Source organism: Toxotes jaculatrix, chromosome 19, assembly GCF_017976425.1.
Source record: "Toxotes jaculatrix isolate fToxJac2 chromosome 19, fToxJac2.pri, whole genome shotgun sequence".
Lineage (NCBI taxonomy): Eukaryota > Metazoa > Chordata > Actinopteri > Toxotidae > Toxotes > Toxotes jaculatrix.
The window spans coordinates 14113073-14141041 of NC_054412.1; the positions used below are offsets into that span (position 1 = coordinate 14113073).

A 27969-nucleotide genomic window follows, 5' to 3' on the forward strand; every position below is an offset into this window, starting at 1 on the left:
GGACCAGAAAACAAGAACTGCAATTTGGCTTATATCATTACACAAACCACAAAAGGCCAGATATTGTGTAATAGCAGGGCTAAATATTGTTATAGCATGTTTATAGCAATGCCTCTGAGACATTCTGCTTATTCTTGCAGTATCCGTGTTGATAACCTAAGGTCTGCTGCACAAAATTAAACAGGCAGAGCTCAGAGAGCCCTGGGGCATAAACAATGCCGAGGATCCAAACTTCTTAAACCAGGAACCAGATCCATAGGTGGACTCAGAGCAGCTCTAGGTTGGCAGTTAGTACAGAGACACAGGGAGCTCCTCGTTCTGTGCTCTGACACTGACAGCTGGTATTTGTGTAACATAATCAGGCAAGGACAAAGTAACAAAGAGTTCTTAAAGGACTATACTAAAGTCTTTGCCAAGTTTAGCTCCTTCACTGCACTTCATATAAAAGTTAAATTTTATATGTGCCTTTGGAAATGCCTGCTGTGCAGATTTAGTTTTTTAGGATGTATTTCTACTTTCCCAACAATCTATCGATATCCCATAATTTCCATTCAGTATGAAATTCAATTAGCTGACCCTTGAAATTTACTTGAGCTGTACAATCCATCATAGCTTGCATCAAGTCCAAGCTAGTTTTTTTTTTTTTTTTTAGTTTTGTCTTCCATGAATATGTATATGCATTTCTCTATTATTTAAAAATCTATTGGCAGCCCGTGTAAACATGCTTGTTTATGGAGTTTAAGTGCAGATTGGTTTAAATAATCCTAATGATCACTGTCATTCATTGCAAGTTCCACAAGTTTTTCTATACATTTTCAAATAATAAGGAAATGGAAATCAGTGGTTGCGTTTAATGGTGGAAATCATGTAACTTCAGCAAAAATGAAATCAGACTGTGATGGGATACACAACTCAAGCTGGTTTTAACAGTCTGCCAACAGATTTTCATATTGTATGGAAACTAATGGGTACCAGTCGATGTCTGCTAAAATATTTAAAAACACAGTTGCATAGCCTGTTGCAACGTATAGAATATGTAATTTGGAGAAAACATACAAAAACGCTTGTGTGGTTCTTTAACATTTAGTTCTACTGTATATACATAGGAAAGTGGTAGGATCCTTTGTTTTGTTTTGTTTTTTGGACAGCAGGTCATAAAATTACAGTATGTTGCAATGAAAAAGCCACATTGCAACATTTAATGACCTAAAAAGCTTTGGGATTTTCTAAGAATTCAGTATAATGCAAATTCAGACTTCCCAGTCAAGACCAAATTTACCTGTGTAGTTTGTTTTGGCTTTCATCAGTCATGACTGTTATATATTACCATGGTTATTTATCTGTACATTAATTCCACTTATGTACTATACACAACCTCTTGCGTGATTCATTGGACAGAAATAAAAGCGTGTACGTGACAGACAAGTATTCAGATTACGGCCAATTGTACCATCATTTCGACTTAAATTATGTTGTAACTGTTTCCTATTAATCATCAGCTGTGGGGTTATATATTCAGCTATACTGGCGCGAGCTTTTCATCCCACCTCGGCTCGTGCACAGGAGAACGGCACGCAAATCCAAGCTCCAGCCTCTTCTCGACCATCTCTCTCTCTCTCTCTCTCTGTTTCTTTTCATTTTTTTTTTCTTTTTAAAAAAAAAAAACTTTTCATTTCTTTCTAACTGACCGGACACGACAGGAGGTCACTTACCCCCGCCAGTATGCAAAGTTTCATCGGAATCTCTCATCTTTTATTGGTTCTGCTGGTTCAGCTGGTACCTGCGCAGGTAATTCACCCAACACCCTGACATGCCTTATTTTTAATGTCGCTAATAACAAGTAGTGTTTTGCAACTTTCCAAGTTTTAGATTTTTTTGTGGGGGAACGGTTTTGCCATTCATTGGTGAACTATTTGAAACCACTGTTGATCAAAGCGTAATTTAATTTAGAAACTTAATAAGTGATGTTGAAGACAGCATTAAGTCCCCCCCTTTTATTTAGCAGCTGTCTGTCTTTTCTCCTCGACTGTCAATGTGACTCCTATTAGCCACTTAAAGTGAAGCAGTGAAGCTAAGAGGAGTCACATTTAAATGGCAGATTTTATTCTCAGCCTCGTGGCTCTCTGTGAGAGGACACATCTGGTCCACGCTGCAGCATTTTTACACACTAGCTCTGATTTGACTGGTTGGAGATACAATCTCCATTTTAGGGGGCCGGGAATTTGCACGTTTTGCAGTCATTTGTAGAGATGACTGACTCAAACAGCCTCAAATGCAACTTCTGTATATTACTGATCCAGGCTAAGATACAGAGGTGAACAGAGCTGCATGCTGTATCTGAGAGTGACGGGAAAAAAGTGTGGAAAAAAATCAGCCAAGCCTCAGAGCTTAGCTAGAGGCATATTAGTAATTTGAAGAAATTTGCTGCTTTACATGTAACGGTTGCAGTTGTAGTATAGAGGCTCAGTAGCTCCAGGTTTGTTTCCTTGGTTGTAATGAGGATATAATACTACACATCTCTGTCTGGTTTCGCACAGGTGCTTCCTCTTACTGTAGTGGGCTCTGGCCCCCAGGCAAGACAGACACGTTCAGTGTGACCCAGCAGGGCGCTGACTGCACAGTGAATGTGCATTACAGTGTGTGGAGATTCTGGCTTGCTAGAATCTATAAAGGTGGCTCTCATATAGGCTGTGGAATTACATCTGTTTCTAATGCATAGTGGAGTCCAGTAAGCCTCTAAGAGGACTGCTGATCTGGGATGAGCTTGCAAGAATAAAAGTTTTAAGTCACCTCCAAATATTTTCCTGTTATCCAGAGTACAAATTGATTCATCCACATAGATCCTTGTTTGTTTTATGGAGATTTGAAGTGACATAGCATTCATACATAGGTCATGAATGGAAATCTTTGTACTTGTGCCACACAGAGCAGCACAAAGAATGGAAATAACAAAGTGCCACAGTTCAAATGCCATTGGTAAGGCCACCATATTTAAGAATTCAAGATGAGGCATCCCCCATGGCTTGGGGTTGAGGTGCTGACCATGGACCCTGGTTAGAGACTGGCTTTGGACTTTTGTTTTGCATCCTGTCGTCTCTCTGCTGTCACTGTCTAATAAAGGCTATAAATGCCACACACACACACACACAAAAAAAAGAAATACAAGATGACATAGATATCTGGGAAAATGACTGCATCTGTTTCATTCTCTGTAGTTTGTAAAATGTGTCAACAATTTGGAGGAGAAAGCCATATGAAAGCAATGAGAAGAACGCCAAGAACAACTTCTGTCTCATTTCATTTTTTAAATTATTGTTCGCTATGATAATAAACATTTTGCATTTCCCTTGGAAGCTTTGTGTAAGTTAATTAGAGGTACAAAAGTAAAACAAGAGAAGGGACAAGCTTCTATGTCATGTGCAACATAAAGGCATTTCACCATCACATTGTATTGTTCATGCATGTCTGTCTGTTTTCAGCTGTCGCTCAGCATCTGGTTGTATTGCCGGATGATGCAGTGCATTTGAGGACTCTGGGTTTATGTTGTATTTGGCAGGAGTACAAACTCGGTTATAGCAGACATAAAAATCCCACAGTAAAACCTGTTGTCAGAGCTACAAAGCATTGTGTCAGAAAACAAAGTTCTCATTGGTGTTCTCAGAGAGGGAGGAAAGCCGGAGAGAGGTGAAAGAGATAGCTGATATTCATTTAAAAAAGAAGGCCAAGATCAACTTAGTGGTCGTGTTTCTGCTTGATTTGTTGTCCAAAAATTGGCAACGTTGCCACTGTGAGTTTGGGAGGCTGGGTTGTGAGAACTTAACATGCTTCATGCTGTGTCATGACACTTTTCAGTACTGCCTTTTGTTTTAACTGTGCTTATTGTGTGTAAAACTCCCATGAGACGAGGCAGCAGCTATTCTTTGCTGTTATTCTTAGCATACTTTGAAGGTTTTTGCTTCTTGTGATAATAAACCCTCTAGTGTTACAACAAATTGAGAAACAAATGCGCCTTTGTTGTTGGCTGGCTCATTTTACTACATTTTTGCTGATTTGCAAATAGCCGCACAGTGGTGCACCCCGGTAGCCATGCTACATCATTGTTTATACTGGATCATTGTGTGCGCACTACTTTTTTTCTGCCACAAGATGGCACTCTGCAACCGTTCAGTGAACCCACTGCTGTTGTAACCTCTAATAATGGTGCTCATTACTCACCTGTGTCAGTCTCCTGATTGTCTGCAGTTGCTTTATCATTACAACAACATTTACGTTATTACTTTTATTATATACTTTTATCATGATTGCTGTAGATGTCAGTTTTTACTCATTTTTCTATGTATTTTTCCAGATTTCACCTGCTCCAGAGGAGGCTCCCCCTAGAGGTAAGGGTTGTGTTTGTGGTCATGAACAGAATTTCCCATCTCTTTTGCTTAATTTAAAGACTAAAGATTCAGCTTGTCCTTTAGAAATGACACTCCAGGAGGTGTTTGCAAAGAGCATGTGTCATCCTATGGAGCAGCTGGTGGATGTAGAGCAGGAGCTCCCTGGAGAAGTGGGGTACATCTACTGGCCTGCTTGTGTCCCACTGTTGCGATGCTCCGGTTGCTGTGGGGATGAGTACCTGGAGTGCCATCCTATCCTTGAACGCAACATCACTGTAGAGGTATAGAAAGATCTCTAAACAGATGTGATTTATCAGAAATGAATAAAGGGAGATGTTAAAAATACTCCTTCTGTTTACATTAAATATATGGCCCTATATTCAGTTTTAGTTTTCCCTTGCTTCACAGATGATGAGGATTATTCCCATGAAATCTAGTCAACGTGTGGAACTCACATTTGTGGAGCATCAGAGTTGTGAATGCAGGTAAATTCCTTGTAGCCAGTTCTTATAAACATCAGATGCAAACTAACTGCTAACTGCTATTTGTTTCTATTTTTTTTTCCTTTCCCCTTTAGACTCCGTCCGACACCACAACAAAATAAAAGGTCGGTAGATAAACATTTTATCTATCATACTTGAACACATGAGTATATCTTCATTGCGCTTGGCTCTTCATCTACAGAAGTGGTGAGTCCATCAAGAATAAATCTCGGAGGAAGAAACACAAGATGACATCCAACGGCTGTGACAAGTAAGAGATGGACTGCCCCAACTGTGGCACTAACACACGCATACATACACCCACAGTTTCATAATGTTTGGACATTTATGGCTACATTTATTACTACCCCCCCATTCTGTCAGACTACCAAGGACAGATGAGATTAAACAGTTCTGCAGTATATTGTCTGCTTTGTTGCTCTTCTCTCTGGCAGGCCTATAATCCACCAACCACTTATGATGAGCTTGCGGTTCTGTGTAAGGCCACAGAGCATCTGTAGCACAATAATCCAAGGCTGGTGGTGATGGTTTCAGCCATAGACTGCCAGTTGGCTGTCTATGGTCTAGGCTGAAAATAACTAGATTCACATAACCACAAAAAAAGAAGGAACAGGAGGAAGAAATGTAAAGGCTGGTGATGGGGCTCAGTATGTAAGCTGGAGCATTAAATGTCATCATCACCTTGATTTTTTCACATGCTCTCATGTCACATTCTGCTGTAGCAGGCAGCTAAGTCATGCACAGTCATGTCAGGCACTGTTTACATAGTTTTATTCACATTAAAGTTATTTGATATGAATGGAATTCAGTCAGTGTTCAACAGAGTTATGAGTTCAACAACAGCAGTAGTGTTCAACTCTGGCTTTGAAATTGAATGAAATTGAAGGGGCAACTGCAGCCAAATCTACCATGTGCACAAGTGAAAATACCTTCTTTTCTTTTTTTTTTTTCTTTTTTTTAGCAAGAACCCTGTGCACTTTAAAGCTCAAGCAATTTAGTTCCAGATCAAAATCAGACTCCTCATTTTTAGTCTTTTGAACTGAAATCTCCCCTTTGCGTTACTATTCCTTCAACACAACTCTGAACCACATTATCAATGGTAAAGTATGCTTTAACAGACATATGGGCATGTAAGTATTGTTTTAAGACAGATTTGAGAAAATGTGAACATATCATATAAGCGTTCAGTAGGAATACCTGTTATCAGTATTGGAAATGTCACTACTGGCTCAGTCATTGAAGCACATAAACTTTTCCTTCTTGGGGAACAAGGAACAATGGGTGATTTCCAGTAGGTGGGAACTATGCTCTATCTGGTGAAAACTAGGTCAGCTGTTTGAAGCTGTGACTATGGGGTTTCACCATGTCATCTCTTAAGAAGCAGAGTGAGGGTATATCTTATCCTGCAGCCTTAACAGCGAAAGAATCCTTCCTCCAAATTAGCCCTGCTAAAAGCCAGATGGTGGACTGGAGGTCATTCTAGGAGAAGGCTGTTTTTGGGTTTGCTCTGTAGGATTTCCCACACAAGTATGTTATAAACTATGTAGGAACTTGTGTGGCCATGTATCACCACAACTTGCACTGGCGCCTGTTCCTTTGTAAACCATAGCTTAGAGCCAAAAGGCCCATTATCTCATGATCCCTCCACCTCATGCTTAGTGGTCAAAGGACCACACAGTCGCAGAGTTTTTAATTTCTTCCAGCAGATTCAGAGGGCCCAAATTGTATGATGCCAGTGGTGAACATAAACTAAGCTGAAGTTTAACTTTCTACATCAAGCCCCAGGGATAAACACACCCTACTGTTGTTGATATGAAGACTTTGTTCTTGCGACAACCTTTTTTAATATTTTTTTATATATGTTTTATGTTTCTGCCTATATAATGACAAGGCAGGCAGGAAACATAGAACTGTGGACATTGCAGTTATGTGGCATGCACTATAACCATTTGGCTACCAGGGCGCTCCTCTTATAACAGCCTTAAAGTAGATGTTTAGGCTAAACTTTGTTTTTTCAGAAGGAGAGTTTGCCTTTTGCCTCACTCTGCAATAAGAAATACCAGTTCACACAGTTGCCTTAAGGGACCCCTGACCCTTAAGGCATCCTGGCCCTGTGCCCTGCAGACCTGTTCTGTTATCCATCCATAAGTGTCAAAATTAGCACTGGGTAGTGCTGAGACTGCATTTTAGTGGGTCTCATAACTTTCAGAGTCCACAGTGCAACTAGTTCAGTTTTGGAACTAGTTGCACTATTTCCTGCAAACAACTAAATCCAAGCTGGGGAGAAAAGACTGGGATGTATTTTATCTTAAATCTTTGTATAGGTGATGTGTAAGTGCTAAAAGCCGTGATATGGTTATTTCTCATTCATTCACTGATTTGGGAACAAGCCATTCAGATTTCATCTTGGTGTGATGTCTCACTGAAAACAATAATATTCTGATATTCAGCAACCAGTTATTCCAGTTTGGCATCTGAGTCTGGTTTGCGTAGTGTTAGAAATGGTCTTGTGTTTGAATGGCCTCAATTCTGGTGGTGGAGGGGGAATGGGCAGCAGTGAACAAGCTACATGGAACTGTGGCTCTTGAAAAATGTTGTTAATTTATTAATTAATCAAATGCTCTGCTGCTGAGTTGGGTTAGAAGGTTTTAATTTGTTTATTTTTGTCGTTCCAGGTGCCAGTTCTCTCAGAACAAGATAAGTCTTCACTGAGTCACACATCTGTCCAAAGTTTAATTTGGAGGAGTGACTTTGGTGCTTTGAACAACAGCACATGTGAGAATTAATCACATCTGACTGTTCATCCTCTGTCCAAACTTTTGATTAACTAAATTATCAAAGCAAACAGCCATATCTGCAAACTCATTTGCCTCAGGCTGTTTTTAATGTACAAAAATCAATGTCAATTTTGATTTTAAAAATGTAATTGCTTTTATTTGAAGTTTAAAAAAAAAAATAGAAAGACCGTGGGTACAACAGTAGATGCAGAAAATGTAAACAGATACTGGATAGAATGCTTCAAGCTTATCGGTTGCTAGGAGAAAGGACTAAAGCCTTCATCCATCCTGTCAGTCCTTCTCCATGACTTCATGTTCTTTGCGACTTTTGCAGTGACTCATGTTCTTATAAGTGGTATGAAACCAATTGTTTTCTCATGCAGAGCTACAGTCATTGAAAAAAGACATCATCTGTGTGACTTTCTGTTTGTCAAGTGTTATTTTTGTAGAAGTGTCTTTTGAAGAATCCTGAATCCACTCTGCGTAATCATGGGGCATGATAAGGTCATGAAATAAAATGCACTCCAAATGAAAGGAACGTTTGTGTCATCTGCATTTGCATTTGTAGACCGTTAGGGCCTGTTACATGTGAAGCCACTGTGAGCTCTTTATCTGGCAAGACTCCACAGTAAGCACAAGGGGTTACTGTTGTCCATTGATTCATATTGCTTTCACAGCCTTTTGGAGACATGTGAGATAACAAAGAGGTGTGCTTATTTAACGGCAAAGTTTCCCTATATTGTATTTCACTAAACAGAATGATCAGGCTCCCCAGACAACTTTGTGAAGTGATAATAAGTTAGCAACCTTTTAATGATATGACTTAATCACAGCCAAAACCCTATCCAGATCTTGTTTTAGATTCCAAATGGGTGCCAGCAGATACTGTAATCGCTTTCAGGTTTTTGGACAACTTTCTAATCCTACTTAGTGAAAGCATTTCCTTGCAATATGTGAAAAGCTTATTATGCTGCTCGTTCAGTATCACTTTTTTGAAGTTGTCTTCTCTGGCATGGCAGCACGTGAGTACGTTTTGTTCTGAGGGGCTGCGTTTTGTTTACTTCTTCAAACATGCAGACTTGCTCAGCTTAGGTTAGCTGTAGGCCATCCAGGCTCTTATGTAATACACCAGAACATTACGCTCGAAATTACGCTCATGTCACTGGATTCCCCGACGGTACATTTCAGACGCCTGTACTGTACACTACTGCACAGCGAACACAATGTCCTTAACTTGCCACACATTTAGCAGCGGTCACGTTTTACAGCTGCTGGCTGCGACGGCCAATCAGAGTCCAGGAAAACTACCATGTGGGCGGGCGTAGCAGCCTAAACCTGTGACGTAGGAGGTACTCCAGCCATGGCAACGCCCGTAACCACCAAATATGGCAGAGCGCCTGTAAACGAATATCCTGTCCCTTGCATTTTTCGCCGTCGGGAAACAATTGTCGGTAGGTGAGTGAAATCCCACGGGCCGTCGGTAGCCCCTTTGTCGTTTTGACGCTCGCTGAGGACAGTTAAATTGCAACCATTAAGGGCTGTTGCCACCGTGCTCCGCATGTGACCGAGCAGACAGGGGAGGGGCGGTCAGTCTCGTGTATAGTACCGTGGAACACCGAGTTCTAGCTAATGTAGCTGAGCAGCAGCAGCAACGGCTACACGGACAAGAAGGAGTCGCCGAGACACAGGAGACACCTCGACCCGGCTGCAAGCTCATATCCCCCACCTTGGAAGACAGCGTCGTTGGAACAGCACCAGACACAAAGTAGGCATATTATTTTGTGTCTCTCCGTTTTGTGGTGTTTTTGTATCTACTGTGTAACGATACGTTGTGTCAGTTGAGGCTGCTGATGTCAGTTTCGCATTTAACCGTTGTTAAGTTAGTCCATGTAACTTAGCTAACCATAATGCTAACCCTAACAGAAAGTCGGTTCATTCTTCAAGTGTTCAGTTGCTTTGTGTTAGCGTTTGTTAGGCCATCAAATAGCTAACAAACGATGTGTCCTAATTAACTACGTTATAAAATATGTATATGTTTATATGTTTATATATATATGTAAACATTCTGGTAGTTAGGACTTTACGTTTGCCTCACTCTAACAGAATGTAGTAACGTTATTATCGTACTTTGTTATCGCTACTTTGATAAGGGTTTGTGCAGGATAGCTTTGAGTGTGTGAGTGTAGGTAGCTTTTTGGTGTTGTGATAAAATTACATTGCCTGTGCAAAAAATATGGCCCAATACGTAACTAGTTAATGTTATTAGGCTTTCACTTACCTGGAATTGTCACATAAAGTCAGAAAAACTTAAGGTAATGTGGTCACATCAGGAGGCGTGTGTTAAAATATTAAAAATAACTACCATATCATGATATTGACGTGCTGTCCAGCTCAAACCCAACATGTCAATTGACACCTGTTCTGTGTGTGTATGTGTATGTATGTATGCATGTATGCATGTATATATGTATGGGGGTGTTGGTAAACAACTCCTTCTGTCTTTGACATGAAAAGAGCTTCTGCTTAATCTCGTTTGATTCCCAAATTTAGCCTTTGATATGCCAATGTAGTTGTTGTGAGAGCTTGTCAAGCCAAGGACATTGTCAGCACAGCAGGAAAGGAGATGAGCACCAAGAGGAAGGCAGAGAGTCACTCAAGGGCAGCAAACAGACCACACATCATGAAGTCTGGAGACTCCCGAGCTGATTCAGAGAGAGACTCTGGATTCTCAGGTTTGACCTTTCTCTTCTCACCGTGTTATGTGCTTTCATTATCAGTCAGTCAACTGAACCCCAGTTAACTCTTCTTCCTGGCCTATAGATGCAAGCTCAGAGCACATGAGCGCAATGGACACCACAGACTCTGAGGATTCACCCCGCCCTGTTGTACAGCAAGGACCACAGGGGCCCCAGCCCTCTCAGCTGGCTGTGGTGGGAGGTTCCTACTCCAGCCTTTCTCCCATGATCATCATGAACAATGTCCTCCTGAAGCAGGTACAGAGCAAAACATTAATTCTTAAAAGATAAAATCTCAGATTATATATAAAAACATAAAAGTAGGAATAGTTCAAAATTGAATTCTGATTTCATTAAAAGACTGAAAACAGGAAAGCAAAATTAAACAATGATAACTAAGAATGATGCGGCAAAGATTTTAGTCACAAATATTTTACTGAGCTGACCTTTTTTTTTAATCTTTTAATTAGTTAAACTCAATGGTATCACTCTACTCCAGAGTCTGACCTTTTTATTTTCATGGATTAAATGAAATGGCTTACTTCCATCGTGGTACTGTGTATCCATACAATGCTGCTCCTTTTAAAGTGTAATTGTAACTTTTCTTCTAATTGGTGTTTGTTTAAATATAATTGATGCAATGTTAGTTTGTTTGTCTCAAGCCGAGTTATGCTGTCTTTATTTTTTAAGTATTTTATATTAGTATTAGATATACACCATTCTGACATACACACTGATGGGGTCAGACCTGCATCTACAGTCTTCCCTGAATGAATGGACAACATATCGGTGCACGTCGTCCAGCCCTTGTCCAGACTTGGATTGAACATGGGTCAGACATTGGCTGGCTTTAGTGTCTACCCTAATTAAAGATTGAAAGTAATTTAGTGAGACTGGAGTGCTAAAGTAATCTCAGAGCCTACAGAGAAAGACAAAAAACAAACATGTATGTGTGGGCAATTGAGAGAGAGTCAGCAAGCTACAGAGTGAAGTAGAGAAGTGAAAACAAAAGTGCGTATGGTAATTATATGTAAAGTAATTCACTGTAATTTTGTGATTTAACAGTGACATATATGGAACTATACTTCAGACTGGATAGTGGTGCTGAAGCTGCTATTGATAGTTTATCAACAGAAAATGGCTAAAATTCTCATAACTGTTGATGATTTTAGTTAGTTGTCAAGTACAAATACCAAATGTGTGGTTTGTATTATTGTAGAGTTTAGAATTGATGGGTTCACACATGTGAAACTGGGAAATGTGTGAGACAAACGTGTCTTTCAAAGCTCTCAATTTCACTCTGTTTTGTTCAGCCTGGAGACAATCCTCCTGCTCTGAAGCCATGGGGGTTTAGTCCCACAGTGGAGGTGGTGCAGCCTGTGGTTCAGCCTGTGGTCCAGCCTGTGGTCCAGCAGCCCCAGGTGGTTTTCCTCCAGCCTATGGTCTCTCATCAAGCTTCCCCTGCCTCCAAAGAGGCCACCTCAAGACACAGACGCCCTAAGAAGTATCTTCCAATCCTGAAATCCTACCCCAAGATTGCTCCACATCCAGGAGACAGCTCCACTTCCTCTGGGAGAGGAACTGCATCCTTATCTTCACCTGCATCCTCCTCCTCTTCTTCTTATTCCTCCTCTTCTTCAGGGTCAAAAAGAGGTAGCAGTCTGTCCTCCAACCACCGTGAACACTGTCAGAGAGAGAAACAGCCAAGAAGTCTGTGCGGTGGTGCCATTAACTCTGGCTCAACCATTCCCAGTCTTCCTGGTACCTCCAGCACCATGTCACCTCTGCTCCAGCGCCGACTTTCTTTCCCTGCAACAGAAACCAGTGCCAGCAGTAGTCCTGCCAGGGAGAGGCCTTCATCAGCTATCAGCCAGCCAGAGTTTACCACCTCCCTGTCTTTCACTCATACCACTGGTTCCAAAAACCAGACACTCCCTGCACAAATGGACACAGAGGAGAACATCTCACTGGGAGAACACGACCACAGTGACAGTGATGCTGACACACGGAGGAAGCGCTTCTGCAACACCTACAACATCCTGAGCAAATCAGGTCTGCTAGACATCACACTTCGCGCCAAGGAGCTCCTCAGGCAGAACAGACGCACCCAAAACGACCTAGACCGCCTAAAAGAACATACAGACCTGTTTCTTCAAGCTCTGCGGAGCGGTGACACTAGCATCTGTGTCAAGCTGCAGGCCAGCCTGCAAGAGGAAGACCGAGAAAAAGAGAGGGAGAGAGCTGCTCAGACCAGCTTAAAGACAGATTAGACCTAGACTAAAGCCAGACGATAAGCCTTTAGACTGACATGGGGAAAGGAAGGCCAGGGTTGGGGGTTGGAGTGTACACAGACAGATGAACCGAGAGTAATGTTCTCCACAATATGCACCCACCCCCAGACTCTCTCACACACAGTGAGCTGTGGCCTACATTTTGGCTGTAGCCTGCCCTAGGGCCCTGACACACCAAGCCAGCCTCAAACAATTAGTGCAGATAAAGGCTTTTTCTTGCCGCATGTCTTCAGTTTAAAGTTGCACTTAAACTCAATGCAAGACTCTAGCTGGTTTCCACCAACATGCAAATGTCTGTATTCACAATCATGGAAAGAGAAGCAAAGCAAACTATACAAGCATTCTTTGAGAAAATCAGATTATACACTGGTAATGCAGGTATGTCTCCTTAAAAAGTTGCCTGTCAACTTTGCTTTGCTGTTCTTCATGGTGTCAGTCTGTGGTATTAAGCTCGTGGAAAGAGGAATAAATAGAGGTGAAAATCTTGCTAAAGAATTGCTACATCAGTTTCTCTAACCTCCTCATTCACTGACTCAGCAAGCTTATTCGACCAAACGTCCGCAGTCCCCACTCGTGCCATCAGTTTAGGACACAGTGCAAAAGCAAAGGGCGACTGTCAGCTACACACAGAGCACTGTACAGTTGCCAACTGTCGGCTTGGTGTGTCAGGGACCAAAGGTCCAACAGGGCCAGAACCACAGCACACTGCTCTGTCATGCTGAGTCTGACTTGACCTCTTCCACTGAAACTGCCTCTGCTGCACAGAAACCTTTTGCTCATTGGCAATCAAGACCCAAAGGCCCTGAGGGATTTGGATCTAAGGCATGAAGGGATGAACAAATAATCTTTCCTTTTTTTGTACCATATGCACAATTCAGGCTCAGAATACTGAAAGCTTTATTAAAACCCCTAGTACTGGATATTTCAGCTTTAACAGTGCAGGACAAGTATACTACCAGTATACTAGTAACTGACAACAGATTTAATTAGGTTGTTGTTTCTGTTGTTTTAATACAGTATTTCCTTAAGCTGTGTTCCACTGGTACTGATGTGTTGCTTAGTAGACAGAGTTAACAATCAGAAAGTGTCTATATCTTCTATCTAAATTATTTTATGCAGCAGCTACCAATTATGTAAAATCTATGATTATGACAGGCTCAAGGATATGTTCTTATGTCACACTGAATGTGTTGAAGGCCTCTTGCCAGTCAGCATCTTCAGATACAACAAATGTGTGCCTAAAGTGTCTCTTTAGTTCCTGCTGTGTTTTTAAAACTTGATGTGGAAGATTTGGCACAGCCCGTCGATGGTTTCAAGTTTAGCATTCCCATCATGTTGATGGCAGCTGTAATACAGGGCAAACTGGCTGGGAGTAAAACCCTTAACAGCCATTTAGATGCTTCCCCAATAACATCCCAGGTTGAAGAGTGCTTCCCGTAGCTCAGTCATATTTATCAGTGACTCGTGTATGAATTATGTGTTTGTTTTTTCTAACATATATATATGTATACATACATATGCACATTAATGTAATTTAATGTAAAATGTATGAAATATTTGTGTGAACCTTTTTGAGTCCACTAAGACAGCCATCAATTCAGGTTTTTTGATGAAGACCAGTCGTTGTGCTTCAACTTTAGGCCTCATACATCCGCAGTGTTTATTCAACAAAAAAAATCCAACAGTTGCAACAACTAAATTGGGAACAGTTGTGTAGTTTTGTGATGCTTTGTTATGACCTTTTTGTATGTTTCTAAATTATGGCCTTAATATCTAAACCCTGTATTTGTCACAGAACTTTGCATTTGCACTAAAATAACATGAGAATAACTCTGAAGCTAATCAAGTGGCAGCTATGGTAGATCATTTAAGGTGGACGGTAAAAGTTTTGTGTTTATTGCGTGAGGCGCATTGTGAGTCATCATAAGCACACTACCATTGTACACATAGTGCACCTATAGTACAGCCATGCATAACTTTTACATCATCAGATTTTGTTACTACTAGAAATGTAGTCAATATTAAACAGGCGTTTTCCGTATTCTGTTTATTTAACTATAAAATAATATTTGATGTGATGATAATGTACTTGCTGTGCTAATGTTGACTTAAAGTGGCTCATGAGAAACATCTCAAGCAAGCGATACTTTCTATTCTAGTTTTGCCATCGTAAGCTGTGCACATCTGAACATAAATCCACTTTATTTAAAAATAGACTTGTTTGGAGGTCTTTGTCACACCAACAAAAGCTCAGACATTGGGGTATTTTTTGTAAATTAATTGTGGGTGTGTGAAAAACTACACATTTTTTATTGCAGGGACTGGAGCACAGATTCATCTACAGCCTTTATTTTGTTAACAGACTGATATGGTAATAGTAAATGTAAATGAAGAGGACACTATAGCAGGTGATGTGTTAGTCTTTTTCTACATTAAACATTAAATGATGAAGTTCGAGGTCATCTTAACATACTCCACCCATTTTCTGCAGTGCATCAGTCCCACTGTTAGCTTAACAGCGTAACAGTTGTGTTGTAGTAGGTCATGGTTTTCAAATCCACCTGTTCTTATAGATTTTACACCTGTTTTCTGGTGGTTGTGTGATGGCATCTGACCGTACCAACTCCAGCTGACCTGCACTTTTTAGCTTTTTCCTGACCTTGTAGTCCACTGCTCCAAGTAATTTCTACTTGAGTAAAATTATTTCTACGGCATGGTAATTTAGGTTATTGGGATGTTTTTACACCAAGTGAAATTCTTGATATCCAAGTTTGTTATCCTTATATAGTAAATGGCCACCTTATATCTTCACTTTATAATGCATGTGAGTCAAGCTCACTACTGCAGTGGAACTGGCTCTGTTTGCAAAGACACAAGTTTCCAGCAATATTCAGTAATAGAAACTAAGGAGATATTGAGGCCTTGTTACAGTGACGTTGACTTTTCTACCCTACCAAGTTAAAATTAACACAATGAATGTACTGTATAGTTTTAATCCAGGGGATGTTCAGGAGACCCACAGTATACTTATGATGAAATCTAAATGTGTTTATGTTTGTGTTCTAATGATGCATGTTTTTCAAATGTCAGAAAAATAGTTTTAGAAATTATTTAAATTCTTACCTGCCATGACCATATGTATCTCTTACTAGTCTGTACTGTAAAAACTTATGATCTCAGTTGTAAATCTTTTTTTTAGCTTTCAAATCAGGGTTTTGTAAACCACACCCACAGCTTAGGGCAGAATCATTTTTGATGCATGGAAAAGATAAACATAATCTTATGACTTTTCATACGGCTGTAATATCTGTGCTTTGTCACTGTAATGGAAACAGTAATTTGTCTAAATACCACGTGTTCTTGATGAAGGCCTTATTGCGACATATGAACCAGGACAGCTGCGAGACTGCTGGCACTATTTTTGGTCTTTGCCTTAGCCAAAAACAAATGCTTTATTTTCTTTTCTTTTTTTCTTTTTTTTAACAGCTGTCACACATTCTTCTTCAGAGTTGGGAACCTACCATTGCAAACAAACGTTCAATCTTCTCTTCCTTACTTGGACCAACACACCTCACACATTTACCTAAACTGACAGGATTCATTTTAACTCTTGCAGACCAACACCTCCTCGATCAGATGCACGATGTTGATACTGTGTTTTCTTAACGGTTCACTATGTGTTGTGATGTCCTTCTGCTACAAGTAGATCTTGTTGTTTTGATACTGGTGAAATAAATGATGGTACTAAAATATCAAAGAGGTCAATGAAGGCTGAAAATAGCACAACAGCACTGGTCATATCCATCTTTTTTAAAGAACTTTCCTTGTCTGCTGCCATCAATTTTTGTTAAAGCACATTTATTTATGAGACGGTGGGCACCATCAATTTGCTGTAATCTAAAGTATGTTTTTTTGTTTACATGGATCTGCACTGGTGTGGTTCCTCTTTCTTGGATCCTATTTATTAACTGAAGTGTATCGAACCATGAGTCCCTGATGCCACCTTTATATATGTTACGTCCTGTTTCATGGAGTATCGCCGTTGTTGTGACATGACCATGTTGTGTGACCGCAAGTCTCTGTTTTGTCGCTCAGAACAAGAAGTTAATAGAAGAGGATTAAAGACTGGTTTTGCTTGTACAGTTGGATTCTTGTAATTCTGTAACACTGGATATTGAGGTTTTCATCTAAATGTTGGCAGCTTTGTTTCCTCAGTGCATTTCACTCTGCCTTTTTTTAAATTTCATTTTAAAGTTGCTGAAAATGTTTGTGAAAAGGATTGTGATTGTCTCATCAAAATGTTTCAGTAGTGCACCAGCATCAGTGATGGGTAAAAAAAGAAATAGCTCAAATAAATGTTATCATTGTCATTATTTTTTAAAATGTGAAACAAAGGAATTGTGTTAGGAAAACATGATGGATTCCTTTAGTGGAAGCATGCAGACTGAATGTAGTGTGGCTTGCTGGAAATCTGTTTTCTGTAAATGCAGAAAGTTGTTAAAATCCTCATGGGACTTGCCACTATGGAGGATTTAGCAAAACATCAGTTTAATGTCTTACAGTGTAAAACCTCTGAGGACTCAAGACTTGTTATAAATAATGACTCTGCAGCTATACCAATCAAAAAAGAATAAACTAAGACTGAGGAAGGGTGAGATGTAATGTGCTCTAGGGCTCTTTTTCTTTTCTTTTGTACATTTTAAGTTAGAGACTCATTGCTTGTGAAATAAATGTCATTCCAAAGAAACATTTTGTCTGTCCAAATTAATGGTTCTGCTTCTTGATCATCCAAAGTCCAGACAACTTCTTTTTTTTCTAGGTTACGTGTGGAGGCAGAGTGTCAAGTTTTGAGTCTTGGATAGCAATGGGAAACAGGGAGTCTTAAATGTTTATTTTTGGAGTTTTCCACACACCTCTCTCATCACACCAGAAAACTGTGAAAGATCAAGTGAAATCTGTGCTCTTCTAGCACAAATGGACGACATGCACACTGAACAATGTGTGGATTTTGTAGACACTAATTATATTTCAGGACCTATAAAGTCTATCATGCATCTTTTACTCTGCAGTTAAATGTTAAATGGAAGCTTGTTTTTTTGTTTTTGTTTTGGTTCGGACTCAGTCTTTGTGCTTGCTGTAAACACCCCAGAATCTGAAATATATGTGGTGTAATTTTGATGAAAATGACTGAGGTCTTAATATTTAATTATTGACACCTGTGGTGCACGCACACAATGTATGCATGTGTTAACATACTGAGCATCAACTGATTGATGTCTGCAGTGCACCTTCCCTTAAAAAAACAATTACTTTCACTTTATAAATAGTCTCTGGCTTTGGGCCCCTTGACCCCATGGCCCCCATCAACCTGTGGTCAAGTCCTTCAGTAATCCATCTTTGCTCCTTGCCCTCTTCTTTTGTGCACCAGTGCTCTAAAAATGTTACTGGCCCCTGAACACAGACATGTAAAAGGCCCCCAACTGCTCCTACATAATTATCAGGACTCACAGAATGAAAGATTGAAATATGTTTGTGGTAATTTTGTGTCTCTTTGTAGTTTCATTGACTTTCTAACAAGAAATGTTCACAATCAGTTAACAGAGGTTCTGGCATACGGGCCTCCTGATCCCTTGGGCCACTGGGCCTGTGCCCGTTCAGTAATGCATCTATGCAGTGTATCAGCCTCTTCTTTAAATTTTGACCTATATATGTAATTTAGCCAAAATGCAACACGCTATTCAGCATCTTTGGGGTTGTCATGATGAATTTCTCTCCACCTCAGTGTATGTTACACCTTTGGCCACTGGGTGGCGTCGAAGATAAGGATCCTTTTGCGGAAATGTCCTAAAATTGTTCCATCGCAGGCACCGTAGATCAAACGCTAATTCTGTTTTGAGACAATTATTAAGCTAGCTGCTCTCACACTGTGACTAAATAACGCTACTGTACAAGGTAAACACAGCAAGGTAAACGAATTAGTTTCACGTTATCGGAGCTTTAATGGGGTTAAATTCATGCACATTGCGTCGTCAGCTGCCAGGCTTTGACGCCGGGCAGCTAACATCTGTGTAGCCCCGGTAGCTTGTTTTGGTAACTGCTAACCCTGCTAGCTAAGTTAACAAGGCAGTCTGTCATTCTCTTGTTTCACCTACACACTGAATATAAGACTGACACGGGGCTGTCGAGCTCTATCGACATTTAGCTGCGATGTTTGACTGACTAGTTTTTGGTATTTAACTTGTAGTGACTAGCTGTCAGCTAGCTAGCTTGTCAATATGACGCCTTGTCGTGTTGTTTGACCGCAGAGTTTGTGTGATGGTTTTGACTCGAAGATGACCTGCAGCCTGAGCGTATGACCGACAGAAAAATTTCCACCAAGCAGGTCAAGATTGAGGTAAGTTTCGTCTTTTTTTTTTTGTTTAAATTAGACTTCGATTGCGGCCAATGTGGGTGCGTTTAATGTATATCCTGTTATGTCACAGGTTCCACACAGGGAGACCCATGCTTTCTGATGAGCTTGACTCCAAACCAGAGGTACCCTGTTCTTCATTTTTCATGCCCCAGAAGATTCTTGTTAGGGAACATATCGTTGGGTAAGACAAGAGCTTCATATCCTGACACCTGTCTCCCTGTGTGCTCCCCCTCCCTCAGCTGCTGGTGCAGTTTGTACAGAACGCGTCCATCCCGTTGGTGCAGGGTCTGGAGGACTCCGAGTCCAAACACTCGTGCCTGCCTCTGCTGGCTCCAGCTGAGAGCTCACTGTGCAGCCCGCTGGAGCTCACAGGTCAGCAGCTACTCACTGTTATGAGTTTTATGGCTATCAAAATACAAGCAGAGGAATCCAAAGCTTACTCATTTTAACTCATATATTCATATTCATCCTTTGATAGATGCCCCTTACATGTTCTGTGCTGTGTCTGTGTGTGATTTCCTGTTAAGGAATTTAATAAATAAATATTGTTTTTATTAGATGTACTTTTTTTTATATTAAAGGTATCCAGTGGGGTGTTCTAAAAGCAAAGACGTTTATGTTTATACTTTCAAACTGCATTTTGTGCTTCTGTGAGGCCTAACGAGGCAATTTCATACCCATTAAACATGTACAAATCACTGTTGTTGTTTTTTGGTGAATATTTTGGAATTTGCATTGTTTACTGTACATCCATATTTGCAGAAACTGGCAAGTGTGAATCATGTCATCTGTTTGCACATCCTCATGAGCGTGTTAGGAGAGCACGAGATACAAACAAAACATGAACCAGCTTAGAAATATTGCCGCACAGAAATATTATTGGTAAGAATACTCCACAGGGTATCCCCCCACATTTAGGATAATGTGCCTCGTTCTAATCTGCTCAAAGCAACCACTGACTAACAGACACTGATTTCCTCCTCAGATGGAGGCCTGAGCCATGAGCCTGAGAGTTCTCCCTCCCTGTCAGAGTTCGGAGGTGTGTCAGAGCGGAGCCCTTTAGTGGTGCAGACACACTCTCACCCACGGGCCTCACCCAGCTCCCCACCCATCCTCCATGACTTACAACAGTCAGACAGCACTTCCTATGTCCTGCTGAACCTTGCAAAAGGTAAAGAAACACCAATCTGCTAACATGCATGCCTGTAGACATGACAGTTTTATGAAAAAATAAATAAACGAGGTTCATTGATAATGAAAATATTTAGCTGAAATCTGACATAATCATGATCTGATGAGCCACTCTCTGATGAATTGTGATAAGAACTAAGAGTGAGAATGTTTTTCATGAAAACTCTAGATGTGATCTTGTGTTCGTACTTTGTGTCTCGTTCAGCTCTTGATTCTACAGACTTTGCTAAAAAGAAATGAGGTGACACATTTTTATGAAAAAAAAAGTGTGAATTATTTTGGCTGGAAGAAATGATCCTTGGCAGGCACATTCTCTTGGTTTATCAGCCCCTGGCAGGAGAGACAAAACATTCATTTTGGTCCCATGACATACACCTTTTGTGCTGTCTGACTTTTCAGCAAACAGACTATTGTTACATTAAATTTGTATCCAGAATAAGGAGGTATTTTTTGTGAATATTTGTGTCTGTTGGCCACCATCCTCTCAGCCTTTCAGAATAAAGCTGTAACATTAAACCCAAAATTGCTGAGCATCATGGGAGGACAATAATGAATTCAGAAATGAGACCTCGAGGGGCTCACGCCATGATGATCTTGCAGAATATTGCACTGGTCTTGGATGCCTTGTTTCACGGTGATCCTCCCTCTGCTTTTCTCTTCCCTCTCAGGCATCACAGCCTCCTCAGAGTCCCTGATCTTCGCTGCAGATGGCGCCGGGGAGGATGACGTTGAGGGGGTCTCATCAGGGGACTATGGGATAGATGGCAGTGCTCCCTGGTATCTGCGGGTACAGGAGCTGGCACACGACAGCCTCATTGCCGCCACGCGGGCACAGCTTGCGAGAGATGCCAAGGCCAGCCAGGACGCCAGAGCTGCAAGTGTCAGTAACGGTAAAGTCACTTTGCTTAATCAACACAGGCAGAAATGTTAAAAGTCTTTCACACTAGAAAGTAAAGACAAACAGGTTCAAAAGTCAATATTATCCTGTGTGCGGTGTTACTGCTGTGTGCATTAGAGCCAGCTGTTATGCAGTTTCTTTTTTTTTTTCTTTGACAAAAATTAGGGAAAAAAACAATGAAAATATTAAGAAATGAAGCCTGTGTATGGGAAGCAGTGCATTTTTTGCTGTACAATAACTCTACTTACGGGCATCAAAGGGAGAAAGAAGAGAAATAAGGTCAAGTGATGAGATGAAAATGTAGGGTAATCAGCACTGACTGAAACAGTGTTCAACACTTCTCATCATAAGCCTCTGAATCAAAATAAATTTGTAGCTCTGTCTAGATAGACGGAGTTGTAAATACCACATTATCGTGAAGCATTGATCGTGCCTCTGCTGCGTCTGTAATGATTTAATGTGCATTTAGTAATATGGCTTAATGCAGACCTGAGAGGGGGAGAGAGGCTACCCAGCTGCAGTTATCAGGAAAAAACAGAGTCAGCTTAGACAGGAGGAAAGACGAGCAGCAGCAGCAAAAGTAAGACAGGACATGGAGAAGGACAGACAGGTGGTCAGGCAATCAAGACACAGGCTAATGGATACACATTTTGATACCTGATATAGGACAAACTTCAGATCTGTAGTTCTCCTCTCACCTCACCTGACAATATTGGATCAGATTTCTGTTCATCAGGATGACAGCCATCAAAATTTGTGACCTCTGGTCTTAACACCATGGTGGCACCATGTTTGGTTACAGCTATAAAATTAAAGCATTTCATGAAGTATAATAAAAGTTTTGCACTGTTTGAAATTCTTGTTTGGGTCACAGAATGTGATGGGTCACAGAATACAGTGTAACATTGGCTTCTGGCTATAGCCTTGCACTTAACGCACAAAAAATGTTGTACTCTTTATTGAAAGTTGTGCAGAGGATAAATGTGGAGTTTAGGATGCCTCTTAAAGGCTGTTAAACACAGTCCAAAGTTTATTTTTATGTTTCCCTCCTATCTCTCGCTTTGATTGTTGAGGGTTGGTTATGCTGTCTTCTTCTCTTGCCAAAATTACCATAATCTGTTGCTTATGTAGTGATAGCTACCCACACCTTATTTCACTGTAGGGCTCTGATCTAAGACAGAGATGTCTTTGCTGCATCACAGCCTGTTTTAACTTCCCTCCACAGGCAGCCTGATAGATAGAGAATTTAGCCATGACATTGAAAGGACTATGACTCCTGGCTACATCTCTGATCTCTGAACCTCTCCTGAGTCGAATTGCAGCTGGGGGTCTTAAAAAAGTGATATGCGAGTGAAGTTTTCTTTCCCATCTTATTTGGTCCCATTTCCTCTCATCCCAACCTGGCTCCATTTTCCATGGTTTATGATCATCTACTCAAATGCTTCTTTATTGTACGTGCTGGGTTTTTTTTTGTTTGTTTGTTTTTTTGTGCTGTTCTTGTTTTTGTCAAGACGTTTAAATTGGCTGAAAAATTGCTATTTAAATCAAGATAGAAGGATTTCAATCACTTGATGAGCATAAATGGCCTATATTGATTTCTTCCTCTGACTTTCTTCAGTGCTTCGATTCCTGATTTAAATGAGTCATATATACAGTTTTCCCATAATTCTTTATTCAAGAAATATTCAAACCTTGGTGCTTCAGACCAGCCTTGTGTAACCATGTGTCCTAGTTTATGCTCAGCAGGACTATGAGACGTATTCTTTTTCTGCCTCCTTATAATTCCTTCACATTTATCCTTGACCTCATTATATTATTGTTAAGGTCAAGTGAGAGTATTTAGCAAAGGAAAAAAAGGACACATATTTAGACCATGTGGAGCCCTGAATGTCTTTGACACAATCTCTCCTTCAGCTTATTCTAAGAAAGTGGGACCAGTTGGGGGGCTTAAAATACTTTGTACATTCTTAAATAAAATGTCTGCAGCAGAGTGAAACTGGTTCCAGTGCGAGTCTAAAACTCCTCTATCTGAGCCACTGTAATGGCTTCCCTCCCACTAACTTGCATTATATTAGACAAGTTCCCTTCAATCAGCAGTGGGGTATCACTTATAGGTGCATTACTGCTGGCATGCTGCAAGCAAAATGGGACCTGTTAAAGGCATTCAGAGTGGGGAGTCTAAGCAGGTTATAAGGGAGTGATTGCATTCAGCTCCGGCTTGTTTTCTTTAGGCCGCGGCCGTTCGGCAGGTCTCAGTCAGTACCCGATGATTAGCTTTTATACGGCCGGGCTCCAGAGGCTGGCCACCTGGCACTCCTGGATTGTTTTCTGCACAGGCCGCACTCACCTTCCTCTTGTGGTTGCCTAGGTGACCACACGCACAGTTTGACAGCAGACGGGGACAAGCGAGAGCTACCGTCTCTGACCAGCCGGCCCCTCTCCAAGCAGATCCTCCGCTGCTCGTTCGAAGGCTGCTGTAGGACGTTCACGTGGCCGGCTCATCTCAAATATCACCTCAAAACACACAGGTGACACATTTACACACACGCACACAAGCAGTGGAAAATAATGGAATCAGGCAGTGGTCCCAACAAGGCGTCGCTGCCAAAGCACTAATATGCAACCCTGAGCAAATCCTGGCTAAAGAGGATAAATTTTCTAAATTGAAAAATAATAATAATAATAATGTAAGCTTGCAGGCTAATGGGGTTTCCAACTTTTTATACAAATCATTACACACTGTAGCTATGTGCAATCCAATCTTAGCTGCTCACTGCAGGCATTTATTCCAAACAGCTATACCCAAATCACATGGGCTTGGTGTGTACATTTTCATTATTTGAAACCTTGTGGTGGGCCGCTGCCAATGAAACATGTTTGTTTGTTTATCTCCCAGGAATGACCGAATGTTCAGGTGCGGCGCAGAGGGCTGCGGCAAGAGTTTCTACGTGCTGCAGAGGCTGCAGGTTCACATGAGGACTCACAACGGCGAGAAGCCCTTCATCTGCAAGGAGAAGAACTGTGGCAAGAAGTTCACCACCGCTGGAAACTTGAAGAACCACAGACGCATACACACAGGTGGGGAGCAGGAAGATACCTGCACATAAAAAAAAAAGCCCAAACACGCTGGAAGCAATAACTGACTCAGGCCATTTGACTCTGCTCGTTTAATGCTTCCTTGGTGCAGTCAAGGAAGGAGATTTGAAGAGTCAGCAGCACTGGCGCCTCCATTTCACTGCTGCAATGAGTAACAGCACTCTGTCATATTTTATTTAGGGTGACATTAAGATTTTTGATGGCCCGTTCCACAATCATCTTCCTCTGTCCAGGGACCAGTTAGCAGACCGGCTACACTGTGCAGTGTTTATATTTTGCCCATATGTCTGGAAGAGCAGCTTTTTATGAGCCATAATATCCACTTAGTTTGATGAAACCTTATTACATTTTTTTTACATTCTTGTACGTCCAAACAGGTCAGCTGTCACCATGAGTTCTATCAACAGCAAAAAAACATATGCTGCGCTCAGCACCAAAGTGTTTTGGACCATTGAAATCACTTTCAACACATTCACATGAGATACTTCAGTGCAATTCTGCCACAATAAGTTTACTGTATTTGGTCTTTATATTATGGAGTTAAACAATGCGTCTGTGTCTGTGTGTGCGGGGGGCGGGTGGGTGGCTGTTTCCAGGAGAGAAGCCTTTTCTATGCGAAGCAGATGGTTGTGGGCGATCCTTTGCAGAGTATTCCAGTCTACGAAAACACATGCTCGTCCATTCTGGTGAGTGGGTCAGAGTGTACAGCTGCACAGCTGGGCACTTTTTTTGTAATTAGTGTGCTACAGATATAGGATATTATCGTGCATCTTGAAGAGCTGCATCCTCTGTCACTTTAGAAGGGATCATGTTATAGTACATCTCTTTGTGTTTCTCTGTGCGTTTCCCAGGCGAGAAGCCTCATCACTGCGGGATCTGCGGGAAGACTTTCTCTCAGTCCGGCAGCAGAAACGTCCACATGAGGAAGAGGCATGGAGAGGAGGGGCTCAGCAGTGAAAGCAGAGAAGCAGGTCTTTCCCTCTCTTTCTTTCTCTCTCACACATTATCTTTTCCTCACACACCCACTGTGGTAGGTGGATATGCTAATCCTTGGATTATGTAGCTTCGAGCATCCTATACATTTTAAAATGTGCATAGAGATGGCGCTGGTCTGAGTTACATTTAGGAACATTTCTTGAATTATTTATTACTTTTAGCACTTAAAAATTTATCATTCAAATTTTTATTTTTCCGGGCCAGTGGCTGAATTGTTTTAGACTCCTCATGTCTTTGAAACAGCAGACACAGCACAACTATACTGCAGAAACAGTCCTGTGAGGCTCCTTTTGATGGGGTCAGATTCGTCTGAAAACCATGTAATGTCCAAGTTAAAATGGCACAGTAACTCAGGTACATGTCTTCAAGCTTCTCATGCCTCATTCAAACGTCTTCTTTCACCTCAAAAATGACTGAGATAGATGAGAGGATACTTGAGTAAATCTTCCTCTGCAGCTGTGAGTTCACTTCTGCCTCTGTTCTCATTATCAGTTTCAGTGCCTCTTCAGATTAAAAATGTCTCTCAATGAGCTCTTTACATTCCAACATATGGTCTAATTGTACAAAATCATCCTAAATTAGTTTTATTGCGTGAAACAATGAGAGCAGACAGCGCATTTTCCTCCTTGTCACATTGCTGTAGCACTGGGGAAGCACCGCAGCTGAATCACCACAGAGGAAACGCTGCCAAGGCTCTAATTATAAACAGCAGATTTATTCGGGTCAGCCTCCCCAAAGAGGCTGGTCTTTTGTAAAAGCAGAGCAAAGGAAGATGCGGCTTCACAACAGAGGGGTAGTTTCTGTGTTATTTATACATAACAGAGTTACTGGTTGAATTATTAAATGGGCTGTGCTGGAATAGCCACAGGCCTTAAAACAAAATACTTCACGCAGGGGTCAAAAGGTTACTTAGAAAGTTAGTTGTAGCGATCAGATTTCAGGTTTGAACATTGATTTCTTTCCTATAAAGGTGGTAGATTAAGAACATTGTATGTCACTCTCCATTTCATACTTTTGTGTTGAGACCTGGGAAAAGTAAAAGTTTGTTGTTTGCTTGCCGCCGACAGGAGAGGCTCTGACACAAAGCAGCCTGCTGGAGGCAGACGGTGAGAGCGGAGATAGTATGGTCACCATGACAACGACCGTGGAACCCATGAATCTTCATCATGCTATGTTGAGATCACCAGGTAGGCGTTTGGCACATGTATGACAGAGAAAAGACAAACGTACATAAATTCTCACAGCCCTGCAGTAAACACTTATTTAGCAAAGCTCACACTGTTCTGATAATGTCTGAGGTGCTGAGTCAACTTGTGGTGTTGCTGATGTCCTGTTAAAAGTGTTTTCCAGTCACTGTTTTTTGACAGTCCAGTTTTCCTGTATTTAGCATCGCCTGTCTTGACTTTCAAGACATTGTTTAGAATTATTAACAGTAAACTAAAAATGCGATGAAAGCGACATGTTACTTAAACAGCCTTTATAGTTGTGATGTAGAATAGTTGCTGCCTACGTTTGTGGTGAATCAGTTGTGAACAGTGCAAGGTTATATAATGTGGCAAGAAGAAAAGGCCACAGAGACTTTGCCAAACACAGGAGCATTCCTTCAGAGCAGTGGTCACCAGTAGACCGTTACTACCACATATTTCTGGTGTCATCATTTGATGCAGTGACATTTTGATTATGACTGTTCTACCGGGCGTAGTGGGTTGACCGCTAAATTTTTGTTATAACATTATTCAGTTTTTGATTAATGCATCTCCTTAAACTCATTTGGTGCTGATGAATTCAGACGTGTGGGACTGTACAGCTCAGGGGACAACAGAAGCAGCATCACATGTTTAATACCATCAAAGGATAACGTGATTAAAATTTTACTTATAAACAACGTGGGAGCATGTTGGAAATAAATACATCAAAATTTAACAGGACATTTGCATGACAGCACCAAAAACAAGTGACCAATGTTGAATGAACACCTCAGACAACCTCAGCAAAATAACAAACAGCTTTACTTAATTGTTATTTACTGCCAGGCTCCTGAAGTGTAAGATGTTAATTTAAGGTTAAACTGTCTACCATGTCTACCTACATCTCGTCCAGACCATTTTCTTTAGTCCTGCGTGGGATAAAAAAAATTCCCCCCAGCTTTGTGGACCATTTTCAGTATTAGTTTCTTGTTTCTTATGTGAAATGTTGTTACTGGCTGTCAGAACTTTAAAAAGTCCACATAAAATGTCTATAGAAAGAATTGGCCCCTCTTAGACTTTTTATAGGCTCTGTATTACAGGGGGCTCTTTGCTTCTGCTTCAGGGCTCCTAAGTTGGCCTGTCAGCATTCTTCATTAAAACCAAAGGAGAAAGTTTGCAGAAACTCAAGGACAAATGTACTAGTAAAGAGGTTTTTGTTTCATGTCAGAGTGTCTGTAACCTGGATTTTACTGTCGATCCATAGAGGCTGACTGGCATCTTACTATTAGGCAACTTTCATTTAACCAGGTGGTTTCTCCCCTTTGAACTAACCTTTGTGTTGGTGTTCCCTCTCTCTCCAGGCTCTGCAGACTCAGTGGTAGTTCTCTCTCAGCCTCATGAGCTGGTGACCATGACGACAGAAGGCCATACATACGGAGAGGATGTGGTGGCGCTGCTGTAGTCTGCCGTAACAAACCTCACACACTGCCTATTTCTCACA

At 41.0% G+C, this 27969-nt stretch overlaps 3 protein-coding genes across 6 annotated transcripts; all 3 read left to right on the forward strand.

Annotated features, from left to right (window-relative positions):
* The first annotated feature begins 1666 nt into the window (after window positions 1-1666).
* On the forward strand, window positions 1667-8177 carry LOC121199728 (vascular endothelial growth factor A-like). The gene is made up of 7 exons (XM_041064638.1): window positions 1667-1788; window positions 4349-4382; window positions 4467-4663; window positions 4791-4867; window positions 4960-4989; window positions 5067-5135; window positions 7561-8177. Exons 1-7 carry the CDS (start codon window positions 1723-1725, stop codon window positions 7595-7597), a joined length of 510 nt encoding a protein of 169 aa, XP_040920572.1. The 5' UTR covers window positions 1667-1722; the 3' UTR covers window positions 7598-8177.
* Window positions 8178-9052: 875 nt separating this feature from the next.
* cipcb (CLOCK-interacting pacemaker b) lies at window positions 9053-17435 on the forward strand. 3 transcript variants are annotated; one of them, XM_041063932.1, is made up of 4 exons: window positions 9053-9427; window positions 10275-10394; window positions 10483-10655; window positions 11711-17435. In XM_041063932.1, exons 2-4 carry the CDS (start codon window positions 10286-10288, stop codon window positions 12665-12667), a joined length of 1239 nt encoding a protein of 412 aa, XP_040919866.1. In that variant the 5' UTR covers window positions 9053-9427; window positions 10275-10285; the 3' UTR covers window positions 12668-17435. The 3 variants fall into 3 exon arrangements, with proteins under 3 accessions (XP_040919866.1, XP_040919865.1, XP_040919864.1); XM_041063931.1 differs by having other exon boundaries at window positions 9054-9427; window positions 10213-10394; XM_041063930.1 differs by having other exon boundaries at window positions 9054-9427; window positions 10233-10394.
* A 1103-nt stretch (window positions 17436-18538) lies between these two features.
* On the forward strand, window positions 18539-27960 carry znf410 (zinc finger protein 410). Of its 2 annotated transcripts, none has more exons than XM_041064418.1 (12): window positions 18539-18640; window positions 18994-19082; window positions 19171-19222; window positions 19340-19472; window positions 20086-20271; window positions 20960-21181; window positions 23558-23717; window positions 24086-24267; window positions 24882-24971; window positions 25137-25256; window positions 26349-26468; window positions 27830-27960. In XM_041064418.1, the coding sequence occupies exons 3-12, from the start codon at window positions 19190-19192 to the stop codon at window positions 27928-27930; spliced, it is 1347 nt and encodes a 448-aa protein (XP_040920352.1). In that variant the 5' UTR covers window positions 18539-18640; window positions 18994-19082; window positions 19171-19189; the 3' UTR covers window positions 27931-27960. The 2 variants fall into 2 exon arrangements, with proteins under 2 accessions (XP_040920352.1, XP_040920351.1); XM_041064417.1 differs by having other exon boundaries at window positions 18546-18654.
* Window positions 27961-27969: the final 9 nt, after the last annotated feature.